This window comes from Prunus persica, chromosome G6, assembly GCF_000346465.2.
Source record: "Prunus persica cultivar Lovell chromosome G6, Prunus_persica_NCBIv2, whole genome shotgun sequence".
Classification (NCBI taxonomy): domain Eukaryota; kingdom Viridiplantae; phylum Streptophyta; class Magnoliopsida; order Rosales; family Rosaceae; genus Prunus; species Prunus persica.
In genome coordinates, this window is record NC_034014.1 from 2,271,210 (window position 1) to 2,283,945 (window position 12,736).

The following is a 12,736-nucleotide window of genomic DNA, read 5'->3' on the forward strand; positions in this document are numbered from 1 at the left end:
AATTTTAGCAGCTATTATCCGTAAGCAACATATTCATATTCATCCACAGTTTGTACCAAAAGAACATTCATCCAAAGAAAGAGAAATGGTCTACTTAAAAAGGTTCACCTCAGGGCTTTTTCTGACATGTACACAAAAGAAAACACTAATTCTCCATCATCATTTTAAATCCAACATCACAAAGGTACCCAAATTTTCTTTTCCCTCTTTTATACAATCTTATACATGTAGATATGCAATGTTATACATGCAATGCATAAGAGATATGATATTTGTAATAGCTAAAATTAGCTTCCAATATAAGGAAAAACTCGAGCGCTATATATAACTTTGTGTTTTTGATTTACAAAAAGAGTGATCCCAAAAATACATAGGTAATTAATTTAAAATCGAATTACAGAGCTCATTGTCTGGTATAAGAGAATAGAATAGGTTTACGGATATCACCTCCAGTAAAATCCTCTGAGTCCAGATACAATTGTATGCAAACTGGAACTCCAACATAAATAGCAACTATACAAAAGATACATTGAAACTGCTCAAGGTAGTAATAAAAATTTCCCACGAGGTGTAGACCGGCTTCTTCTGAATTCAGGCATGGACATGTTACTGCCTTCTTTTTGATACCGTGTTCCACCATTTGGAAGCTTGTTTTCAGTTTTCCCAGCCAATAAGGGTTCTGCTGCTTGCACTATGCCTCTGCATGTAAAAGGAATGAGCATTAAAAGAAAAAAATATGAAAAGAAAGGCCATTCCTTGTACACTTAAAACAATGGTTTAAAAAAGTGTGTGATCAAAGTATCCAATACTTGGACACTCAAGGGGAAAGTTGATAATTGTACCGTGGTTCCAGGTTTATATAGTTCCTTGGCAAGTTGTGACGAAGCTTTTTCTCCATCAAAGAATTATGCATGGGTGAACCAATGGGGATATGCTCATTTTCTGGCTCAGAGAAGTCACTCTTTCGAGCTTCTTCCACCTTTTCACCAGCATCCAAGTCAGAAAACATTGTTGTCACTGCATCAGACTTTTGAATTCTAGCTGGTATTCGGTTCTGCTTGGCCTTAGCCTTGCTCTCGTTCTTGATTTTTCTAATACCGCCTTGTCTTACATTAAGAGCTTGCTTAAACTGCTCATCTTCTTGTTCTGGACAAACTTTCTTGAAGTTGGCCTTCTGGAAGCTGTTTAATGCATCAGATATATCCCCATGATTTGGTGGTTCTTGTGAAAACCTCAAGTTGTTGTCAGTTGATGGGATCACTGGCATAGTCGCAAGTGATTTATTGACGGGTACTCTAGCTGGAAATGGTAGTTTCGCAATTGGTTGGTTTTCTGCTGTCTCAGCCTTGACTCTGCTTTTAATGAAGGCCCCTCTATCAGTAGATATTGATCTCCTAACTGGAGGGGATGGAGATCTGGGCTTTCCAGAGATCACCAATCTTTCTTCACCTAGTAACGGCATCTTCGGTGTAATATCTTTCTCAGCGAATGCTGAGGGAAACCTCGACCTCCTCTGCTTGCCCGAAGAACAACTTCTTGCCTACCAAATTTGGGCATAAAAGAGATGAATTTTTATCATCTGCTATCTTCCTATTGACATGTTACATTTACATCTGTTTGCATTAGCTAACCTCCCAAGTCTAATGGTACCATTACTTCTCAAGAAAAATATAGTTTCAAGTTTCAACTAAATTTCATTTCATGATGTAATGCACACGTGCATTTCTCTTTTTTCTCAATCAATTAGCTTTTATATGAACTAAGGATTTTATACTTTAATATGCCATCAAATACAGATTAGAGTGAAAAGATATTGTTTTAAGAATTACCTCAGAAATCTTAGTATCGTCCAAGGGTCGCTGACAGGTTTCGGGCCTTGAAATGTTGTTAATACCATTTCTTGGAAGACGAAAAGGTGAAACGGCTCTTGGCTTTTGGGAGTCAATGGTGTTTCGTGAACCTCCTTTGACTTGCTCTAACTCAGCTTCTTTTCTCTCCAATGCCAGTTTAAGATTTGATATCTACACAGATGCAAATTTGGTTTTAAGCACTATAATAAATTGTAGTTGAAACTTGAAGGTAGAACAGCAGAAAAGAGAGATAAACCTCTTCTTTAAGTTCCCGGATTTCACCCGTTTCTTTATTCGATCTAGCTGCCCCAAGTTCTATGGACGCAACCCTCTCAGCAAACTTGAGTGTACTGATTGTCTCCCCAAGAGCATTGAGTTCAGGATTTATATGTACAAACATCATTGTTTTGGCAGCTCCACCTACGCATACACAAAACTTATATCCAATAAATATATTATATACATAAACTTCGAAATATTAAGAATATGTTTAACTTTACCTAAAGAATCTTGCAAGACTTGAGTAAGTTTGCTATTTCTGTAGGGAACATGTGTGCTCTTTTGTGCAAGAGCAGAGATGACATCTCCAAGTGCAGAAAGTGATCTATTTATATGCTGGGCTTCTTTTAGTCTCTCGCCAACGGCCTCAGACTTATCAACCCTCTCACTCCCAGCCAAATCCACAAGATGGAGGCAGCCCCTAAGAATAGATCCTGTAGCCAACTCCTTTCCATATATATGAACTGTTAAAACACTGCAGAAGATGATATAGCCAATCCAAAAATATTCACTAATTAGAATGTATTATAATAGAAAAATGCCACTTACACCCCCCTTTCAGAAAAATGAAGCTTAAACCTCAAGAAAAGATTTATAAAAAAACTTCTACCTATGAGACCGGCTGCTCCTCTCATTTAGAGCTGTGGCACCAACAGCGCGATTCTTTTGCCCGATTTTCATCAACTCAAGAACATCTTGAGTACAGGTCACTGGAACCAAACTTGCATCAGGTACATTTAGGCCGTTCAATTGAGACTTGTTTCTTATATCTAACGTACAAGTAGTTAAGGAAACAAAGTAGCAGAACAGTATATAGCTTAAGGATTTGTAACACCTGAGTTCAGACTCAAATTGGAGAAACAATATAGGAATAGTAAGGATATCTTCTGTTAGAGCCATCACTGACTAAAAGGTCTCTCACTTGTTCGTTGTATATTTCTATCATCTGTACTGCAACTTCATATCTTACTATGTCAACCCTGGCCTTCGAAATTTGAAATAAGTCCCGCAGGGCTCTATAGTTCACACCCCATGACTCTTCAGTTGTCAAATCAGGGCCACTCTGTATAAGGGAAACATTTAATTTAGATTTTGTGCAAGAAAGAACGCTCACATCTATTTTCACAACTCAAATAGGCTGGCATTACCATTGTGTATGTTTTCCCCGAACCAGTCTGCCCGTATGCGAATATGCATGCATTATAACCGTCTAAAACAGACCTGACCAGTGGCTGAGTGTCAGCATATATATGCTCTGCACAGAACATCGAAGAGATATCATGAATAATTTCTTAGGCAAGCAACATTCAGATATACAAACTATAAAAAGAATGTTACATTTCCATTCATGGCTGATCTTACAAACTACATATTTGTGTCTTTCCAAGACAATAGTAGTAGTGTAGTAGCATATCTTCATTTTATTTCAAATAACATTTACTCGAAGTTTCAAAATCATTGTAAGACAGATGTTTGAACTTCGATTACTCGAATTTGAGCTATGTCAAATTTTAAGAAATGAGAAACTCCAATTGAAAAGCCCTACTCTGGGTTACAATAGGATACCTTGTGTGACATTTGTTCTGAACACCTTGTTAAATGTAAATACCCTTCTTGCATCTTTGCCCTGTTTAACGGGGTTGACAATCATAATAGTTCCATTTTCTCCAATATAATCCACAGTGGACTGGCTATTTGATTGCCATGGTAAGAAGGGCCTGACTCTGCAATATACTCTAATTGATCCTGCAAGAAAGCAAATTCTTTAAGTAAGCTCCATATCCTAGAACACTAGACAAGTCATTTGGGACAAGGTGGACACCTTTGAGATCTTGGACTTGATTGTAGAGAGCTCGGTTCTCTTCTATAACTTTTTGGTAGGAAGAGGATGCCACTTCAAGGCCTTTAATATGATGCTCTGAGACCGAAAAGAAAGTAAAGTGTAAGAATCCTTCCAAGTACTGCTCAAGGCAGATAAAATCTTCAGAATATTACCAAGCCTTCTAAGCTCCCCCTCCCAGTTTGAATGAACTTGTTTGACTTCAAATCTCGTCTCTTGGAAAGATGACTTTAGCTCCTACAGATATCGAAAACGGACAAAAAAAAGTACAGGATAGTAAGATATCCATGGTATGAAAATAGGAAATTAATTTCTTGCATTCTGCCATAAAAGAGTGAGGGGGAAGAAAACCTATGTGTAGGAAATGGAACATTGCGTACTGACCTCCAGCTGTTTCTGTTGAATGTCAATTAGTTCTTCATGAACAGATGAGTGACTCGTATTATGCTGAACAGCCTCACCTCTCCCACCACAAATACAGAATTTGGATAGGTCATTTGACACCAAACCACTTCTTTGGCCAAGATATTGTGAAATAGCTTCTACAAATTCAGATTTTGATAGAACACCAACATCTCCTCTCAGTAGTTTCTTTAGAAAAAGGCCAAGCTGCAGAAAGTTGTAAAAAAGAGATCTTAGATTATTTCCAGGCGGTAACGATAATCCTGCTTAAGCCAAAAAATTGATCCCATGGATTTACTTCAACACAATAACAAGAAACACTGCGAGTGAAGATTTTTTGCATACCTGAGTGCCTTGAGAAACAAGCAGTGCTGAGAAATCCTTGACTACCTTACTGAGCAAAGTATCTATTATCTATACATTTTTGCCACTAAACTAAATCAGAATCCATAAGACAATAGAACCTTTCATTCAGCAAGTATAAAAGAAATATACAGTTTTCCTGTGTTCTATAATTTATGAGCATAGAATCATACTAAAAGTAAGAATCTTACCTACCATTGCATTAAAGGGCAACTCTTCAATCCCATTAGTCTCTCGAAGGTAAGCTTGTATAAGTCCAAGTCCAAAACGATCGAAAAGGAAAGCCAGAGCGTTGGCAGCTCTGGATTCTTCAGTTGAGACCTCACTAGAAAGATGAAGAAATTCCATAAGTTGCTCAAACTGAGATGACTCGGATTCATCTATGGACTCATCAGCGCTTTCACTACCTAAGGAGGATAGTGACCCTTTTGGGAAGGATGTGATCCTCACAGTCCCTCCATACCTCCAAACTCCAATTCCACCTGCTTGCTTCCATTCATAATATCCTTTGAGACATAGAATGCAGTCTACAACTTTACTCGATGAGCCTCCCTGCAAATCAAAATCTCTCAAAATCCAGAAAGGGACAATAGCAGCAAACATATAAAAGGTACTACAAATGCAGGACAGATGGAACCACACAAAAACCTTAACAAGCATCTTTTATAAAAGTAGGTTTATTTTCATGCTGAATTCAAATGCAGTAACAACTGACATGCATGTTTTATTGCAAATGTGTGCAAACTTTGACAGATAATCCAACCCTCTTTCAAATTTTCAAAAAAAATAAATTCAAACCTTTTCCAGATCAGAAGCTTCAAATGTCAAGAGCTTCATGTCATTAACGGCCTCCAGGAAATTCCTCATGTTCTCAAAATACTGAATTGCAGACTGTGCTGCCCCCTCTGTCGACTGAACCGCCATAATGGGATTTTCCACCACCTATTTAGATTTAAACCCAGAAATTTTGTAGCACATTCCTTGTTATCAAAACAACTGGGAATTTCCATAAATAAATTAAAAAAAATATGAAAAAACAACTGGGAATTCATATGTATATAAGATAAAGACTCTAATAATATGAATATATTATAACCTTGAGAACAGCTCCAGGATTGACTTTGTTGAGGACATTGCAGAGAATAAGACCGTTGCGGAGTGCAAGGCGGAACTCTTCTTCAGAAGGCTCTTTGGACAGTGTTTCTGATGCCCCATAGTCCATCTTCCGCAGCCATTCTGCTGCTTGGTATCTCCTTGAAGCTTAAATAACACAATCACCATTATCAATACACACACTCACACCAAATTGAAGAACCAAACTTTATTTATTGAAATTTGGGTTTAAACTTCATATGAGGATGGCAATCTCATTTTCCAAAAACTAATATGCCCATTTTTTTTCTTGCCATTTTTAGCTAGAGCATTTCATCACTAACTTTTATGCAAGGAGATGTCATTGTGACGGCATTCCAAGTCAATCACGCACTGTCATGTAGAGGAGTTAAAACTCACAACCTTGTGTGATTGGCTTAGAATACTGCATCTAAGTTTATAACTCTACATCAAGTGGTGGACTTAAATAAATTCATCAGGAGTCATCTCAGTCATTTCATGAAATTCAAACTCCAAAGTTTAAACAAGTTGGCACTATAGCTATCAGTGCACCAGTGTTTGCAGTGCTTAATTACACTACCAAAAACAGTGATGATGGCACCTTAACCGTCACAATCAAGGATCAAAGAGTAATTATGAAAACTTAATCTAATCCAAAACCCTTCTTTCGGCGAATTAATATGATGAATATTGTAGTGTAGAAACACAAATATTAGATTTTAGATGGGTTATTTTGGACCCACCCTTTATTGGTAGGTCCAAATCATCATAACTGATCGATTACCACACCCCATTAGCATACTGCGCAACATTATGACGTGCTACATAACTTTTCATTTAATAATATTTTTTTTTCCCAACTAAAATCATTATCTATAAAATACTTTATATTTGTTCGAAGAGTTCTACAAATCTTTTATTTAAAAAGTAAATTATTGTTTTATATGAATATGTGTATTATGTTATCACATGTAGGGCTCACACCATATTCACCGTTGGATCTTCATCTAACATTATTTTATTATCTAAGCTCTCCCCCATGAGCCAAAGTATCCAAAGATTCCAAATCACTTTCCCCAAAACATGTATGAATTAAGACAAATTTTCTTTTTATTCAAAGACAAAATGTTTTGTCAGAGAATTAAGGCAAATTTAAAACCAGAAAATGCCATCTCCTGGAAATAAATATTCAGAACTAAAATCTTGGAAGAAGAGTCTACTGGTTTATATATATTGGGTTAGCATGAAAATTTAAAATAAAAAAAACTAATGCGGACACTTCCCATAGTAGTTGTACCTGCTTCTTCAGCTTTTCTTTGAGCCAACTCATAGTCATTGATGAACTCCTCAGCGTTTGCAAATGGAGCTTCATTGTTAGAGACCAAAGCCTTGAGCCCTCTCATGTTCTTGCAAGGTGATGAGCTGAAGATTGAATTATTTGGGTGGCTTTCTTGTGGCATTTTGAGGCCCTCCAAGAACCAATGCTACTTATTATTCTTTATTCTGCTGTGTTGATTCTCTTAAACAAATACAACTGCAGATTAATAAATAAATAAAACAAATTATTTTACACAGAATCATATCAGCTTAAGTTGGTATGTAAGAGAACTTCAAATGTTGCAAAAACAGAGTTTGATGGAAGAAGTGAAACAATGCAAACAAACATTTGATCATGATGTGAGTGATTGCAGTGTGTTTGTGAGGCTCTTACCTTTAAAGGGTCTTGAGAACTCTGAAAACTGAACCGGCCCAAGAGATCAAAAATGGTGGTTTTGTAGTGAACTTTAAGATCTGATCTGAGAGCAAGAAATTAATGGAAGGTGGAAGCTCAAGTTTCTCGTGTGTGCTTGTCAAGTGAGCATTCAAACTTCAGTAGAAAGCTCATTGAATGCTCTCTCTCTCCTATGTGAGAGGAAGAGAAAGTGAGAGAGGCCAGTTGAAGTGAAATATTAAAAGACACTGAAATTGAAACGTTGTTGTCTCATGGGATTGAGGGGGCTTAGCTTAGCTTAGCCTAGCCTAACCCCCCTGGAAAAAAAAAAAAAAAAAACCAAAGGAAAACAAAGTCAAAGTTGATTGAGTTTGACTTGGATCTTGTCCCTCCACGTAGCAGGGGTGAACCCAAAGGAGGGGCTATGGGGTAGTCTCCTGCTGGGCCCTTTGATCTTTGGACTGAACGGCCTGAAATGATGGGCACTTAGACTATATGCTTTTACGAAAGCATTGTTCCTTGTCGACCTTGGACTATAATAATGTAATGTGGCATGGCTAGGCCTCTCCATATGCTTCATGTTCATAGTGTTGGCCAAATACATGGCCGTCTTTTGTTTTGGACATGATAAGGTCGCTATCTAGTGTAGTGATGCCAATTATCTTGATCATTCAGTTTGTTGGTTGATTAATCTTGATCTTGCCCTAATCTAGTTGGCTAATCGATTTTAGCGCCACTCTCATGACTTTTTTTTGTTGGTCTGAAAGCAAAATAGAATAGCGCAATTACATAAAGTAAGCTCAATAAGATGTTATTAGAGAGATTTAGGCATGTCTTGTTTTGGTTAAAATCAGATCATTATTAATCAATTTCTACTTAAAAATACGATCTATATTAAAAATTTAACAACACAACATACTTTGTTACGTTATTTTATTTTATATAGTGAGTAACTTGTTCTCTAATTAATCCGCGATAATTGTTCTAAAGGTTTTAGCTAAAGGACCTGACAAAGATGGCCATACTTTCTCTCACCAATATCCAAAGTGTTTGGTGAGGAAAATGGTGGTTGATGAGAAATTAATCTTACTAGATTCCTCTGACAAATTAAAATAATAATGCAGCATATAATCATGTCATATTTTTAATTGATATTTATTTAGTAAGATTTAATCAATTTTAATTTGAGTAATAATATCAGTAACACAATGTTTGTTTCCTTCACACTGAAGATGAATCTTGATTAAATGACCCATTTGTCCTGATGACTGTGGTTGGTTGGTGTCAATCAGGAAAAGTAAAAGTATGCTGCTTTCAATGAATTTCTTTGAGCTGGTGGTGGCTGGGTCACATTCTTCATGGAATAAAGGCAAAATGAATGAAAGTATACGTTAGGTTTTTTTGAAATGAACGAGAGGGAGGCAAAGTCCAATTAGGTCCACTTTCGAACGTTGGATCCCCCACTTTCAAATGATTGCAGAGGCAAAGCTTTTCAAGTCTTTTTTACATTTTGTACCCCATTTCATGGACCACTTCAGTGGAAGGTTTCCCTCTTTATCAAATTATGGGATTAGATAATTACATTACTTTACTAATTACTTTTGTTTTTGGATTACTTAAAGTTATATTATGTGGTGGGGAGAAGGCTTCTCTTGTAAGCATGTACCCTCTGGTCAAATTTGTTACAGTTAAAGGACAAACAGATGAATTTATCCTTACTAAATCAACTCTGCGATAAAACGGTACCCAGTAAATCTTGTAATGTTGAGATCTTAAACTAAGAGTATAACTTATTATAGCTCTTCTGTCAACAGCACTCATCACGTAATTTGTGTGAATGAAAAGGTTACAACAACCCGATGTATATGTAAGTTTTTTTTCCTTCCTATTTACGATATGATAGTATTAGTAGCTCTTTCTTCTTAAAGGTAGCTAGCTCATCCATCGAGATAATCCTTAGCTTAACTCATGGATTTCAACTTCCCCTTGCAAATATAAGGGCATGGTGCCCAAGAGTTGTTATACTAATCCAAAATGTTATACTTTTTAAGATGAAGATATTGAGATGGTAATGCATCACCCTAATTTTGAGTTCTATATGGACTAAGTTATTAACACCAGAACTATATAAACCTTGACTTTTTAGCCTATGGATATTATAGAAACACATGCTTTGATCTTCCTGTTCTTTTGACGAAAAGATTATGTTATCTTGCATGAGAGAAAATGATTAATTGGGTCCCCAAGCCATTATGTCACGCATGCTACTTCTTTTTATGTGAAAACAGTATGAACAAGCTATTGAGGAAACAAACACAAAAGAAAACTCCGTTCCTTACAAACTTATAAGCAACCAACTGCACGCCTGCCTGGTGAGAAGACCTTCTATGTGAAGTCAAAAGTGACTATAATTCCTACAACTTACTAATCACATCCACTGTCGTCCTTTTTCTTTGTGTCCATTCAGGGCTTATTTTTATTTTGGGTGGGGTTTGGCATGAGGGGGAAAAGGCCTTAAAACTCGAACATGTATATATAGGCAGTGGTTTAAGGTGAAGCAAGTGTTCCTCTCTCCTTTTTTGGGCTCTAAAATCTGGGCTCAATCATTTTTTCGGCACTGAAAATTCTGCGATCTCTTTAGAAATGTGCCATGCCATGCAATGTGCAACCTACAAAGAGATTCTAGCCATAGCTTGGGTTTGCATGCAACATTCTAAATTTTTAGATGCTTGTACTCAAATTCAAGTGATAAATTCGATAACAACTCAAATGTTTCGGTTGTGACAAGTTACAAGTCATAAGGCTAAACTTAAAAGAAGGAAAAAACGAAGATGATTTAACACACCACATGATATTTGACAAAAAAAATAAAGAAAAAAATGAAAATGAAAATGAAAATCAAAGCCTTTAGTAATGATATTCAAGCTTTTCTTTAGCATTAGCCTGGTACGTAAAATTTGTTGAAAAACATCATGCGGCAAAGTGAATGTTAACCCAACTATTAATCGTAAAGTATGATGCGAATGCCAATTTGCAAAAATTACATAAAAAAAAAAAGGTGAGGAAATACAAATCAAGGCCTACTAAATCGAGGAAATACAAATCAAGGCCTACTAAATCAACACAAACAAAGAAGGGGCAACATAAATTCTAAGATCAACCTCTAAAGTGTTAGTGCATGCAAAGTAACCCAGAAGCCTAACAAAAACAATGAAAAAACCAAACCTAAAAAAACTAGCATTAAATATTTACATGACTCGGATTTGGGAATCATTATTGTCATGGTCAGAAGTCAGTAGATTTCTGCTCGACCTACTCCTCCTCCTCCTCCTCAGCCTCCTCCTCAGCCTCATCGTCGGCCTCTGATCTGTTATCAACATCAGACGCATCATCACCACTACCACCCTGATCAAAACTCATCCTTGGTTTCAATAGACTTCTGCTGGCTGGAGGTGACTTGGAATCCAAGAAGCGTTTTTCAGTCCCATTATTTCTACATGATAAATATCCTTTATGCTCATTTGGATCGCAGAAATCCAAAGATAGCTTCTGGTTCGAGTGATAATGCCTTATCCTGTCAAACGGACCCAACCCAAATAACACCCGGATCAAAATCACTACCACTACAGGGGTCATGATAAACAGGAGCAACTTGCACATCTTTACTCTGTTTCTTATTAATTTCTAATAATTCTCTCTAGTAGTTTCTCTCAGACTCAACAGGTCATGTTTCTCCTTCAGGAATTTAGAATTCTGGTGAATGGGGTGGTTACGGTTTTGAATAATATTTAGGCTTCCCATGTTGTACCAACTTTATCGGATGTTGTTGGAGACTTCTGTTGGCTCTCTATCAATTAAACAGAGAGTGGAAATGCTTTGATGCCATATATAGGTTTCGATTCAATTTTCCATTTTGGATGTTTTGGATATTATTATACATAACTAGCACATACACGTTGTAACACATTACACATCATGTGTGTGCTGCATATCCCTCCTAATTTATTTTCAAAATCTAAAAACAATATGTACTGCACTTGGATATGAACTAGGCTTGCCTAATCCAAGGTTTCCATTATCTTTCTTTTTTTCTGAATTTTCCCTCGTATCCATATATACTTGCCTTCTTTTTTGGAAACAGACACTTCTCATTTCTACAAATCATGGTTTAAAATATATGCAAAAATAATTCTTAAAAAACACAAAAAGAAAAAGTTCGACACACTTGTCAAACTGTTATTTATTAAAATATAGGAGTGCTTATTTACGATAGAAGAATGCAAAAGCTTGCAACTCTTCTAACGTAGCCAGTGGTCCAGGTTAATTCTCGGGCCAATCTTGAATATGGAAAGCCAGCATATTGGTCTTGGCTGTTATGGCCCAAATCAAAGGCAGATGTCCGTACCTAGAATTTTCAAGACTATATGTTCATGGCACATGCTAGAGTCGTTGCAAAGTTTTTTATATATATATCCTGACAATTGCAATTTCACCTACTTTATATGTCCCAAGTTCCCAACCCAACAAAAGAATTTTCTGGAGTTTATGGCACATTTTTAAGTGCTAATTGGTAAGTGTGCCAATACCATAAGATATTGGATAAAAGTGTGCTAATACCATAAGATATTGGATAAAAATGGATAGATCATGCGCATGAAATGTGGCTCATATATTCGTGATTGTGGGTCATCCCATGCACTGATTGGAATGTCCCACCATGCATGATGCATCCATCTACCAAGTTTAACCAGTTCAAACCGCGCCAGTGGGTTCAAATGGTAAAAAATGGTAAGGTGATATCAAGTCACCACTAGAAAACGGGGGCAAAAGCTTCAATTTGTCTAATCATAATGAGCTAACAATGTCTTATCTGTGGCCAACACGCTTGGCCAACGAAGGGGACCTATTGCTCACCTTGTAATAGAGGCCACAGATTTATAAAGCAACATATATTGATGAAAGAAAACGTAATAGAAATTGCGATATGCAAGAGTGAGAGTCGAACTCTTCTCATATTAATTTAATAATTATATTAATTGTTCATCTTAGTCTAAATTACAAATGCTAACTGATGTGCACATTGTTGATTTTTCAGATCACACATACATTATAATTTATACATATTACAAACTCACAGCCACTAGGCTCCAAGTGGTTATGAATTTATAATGGCATGTG

General features: G+C 36.6%; 1 protein-coding gene across 1 annotated transcript; it reads right to left on the reverse strand.

Moving 5' to 3' along the window:
- On the reverse strand, positions 301-7,974 carry LOC18774326 (kinesin-like protein KIN-14F). The gene is made up of 18 exons (XM_020567023.1): positions 7,559-7,974; positions 7,145-7,381; positions 5,831-5,994; positions 5,533-5,676; positions 4,930-5,286; positions 4,717-4,785; positions 4,354-4,578; positions 4,125-4,206; positions 3,952-4,047; positions 3,696-3,875; positions 3,278-3,384; positions 3,014-3,192; positions 2,740-2,904; positions 2,351-2,604; positions 2,107-2,270; positions 1,830-2,021; positions 843-1,540; positions 301-699 (listed from the first exon to the last, which is right to left on the reverse strand). Exons 2-18 carry the CDS (start codon positions 7,305-7,307, stop codon positions 540-542), a joined length of 3,399 nt encoding a protein of 1,132 aa, XP_020422612.1. The 5' UTR covers positions 7,308-7,381; positions 7,559-7,974; the 3' UTR covers positions 301-539.

Excerpts from the sequence above, each read along its gene's own strand:
- LOC18774326 (XM_020567023.1), bottom strand. The coding sequence starts at position 7,307 with ATGCCACAAGAAAGCCACCCAAATAATTCAATCTTCAGCTCATCACCT. Across the intron at positions 1,541-1,829 it reads ACGATACTAAGATTTCTGAG|GCAAGAAGTTGTTCTTCGGG; the intron begins GTAATTCTTAAA and ends CAAATTTGGTAG. Across the intron at positions 700-842 it reads TATATAAACCTGGAACCACG|AGGCATAGTGCAAGCAGCAG; the intron begins GTACAATTATCA and ends TTTTACATGCAG.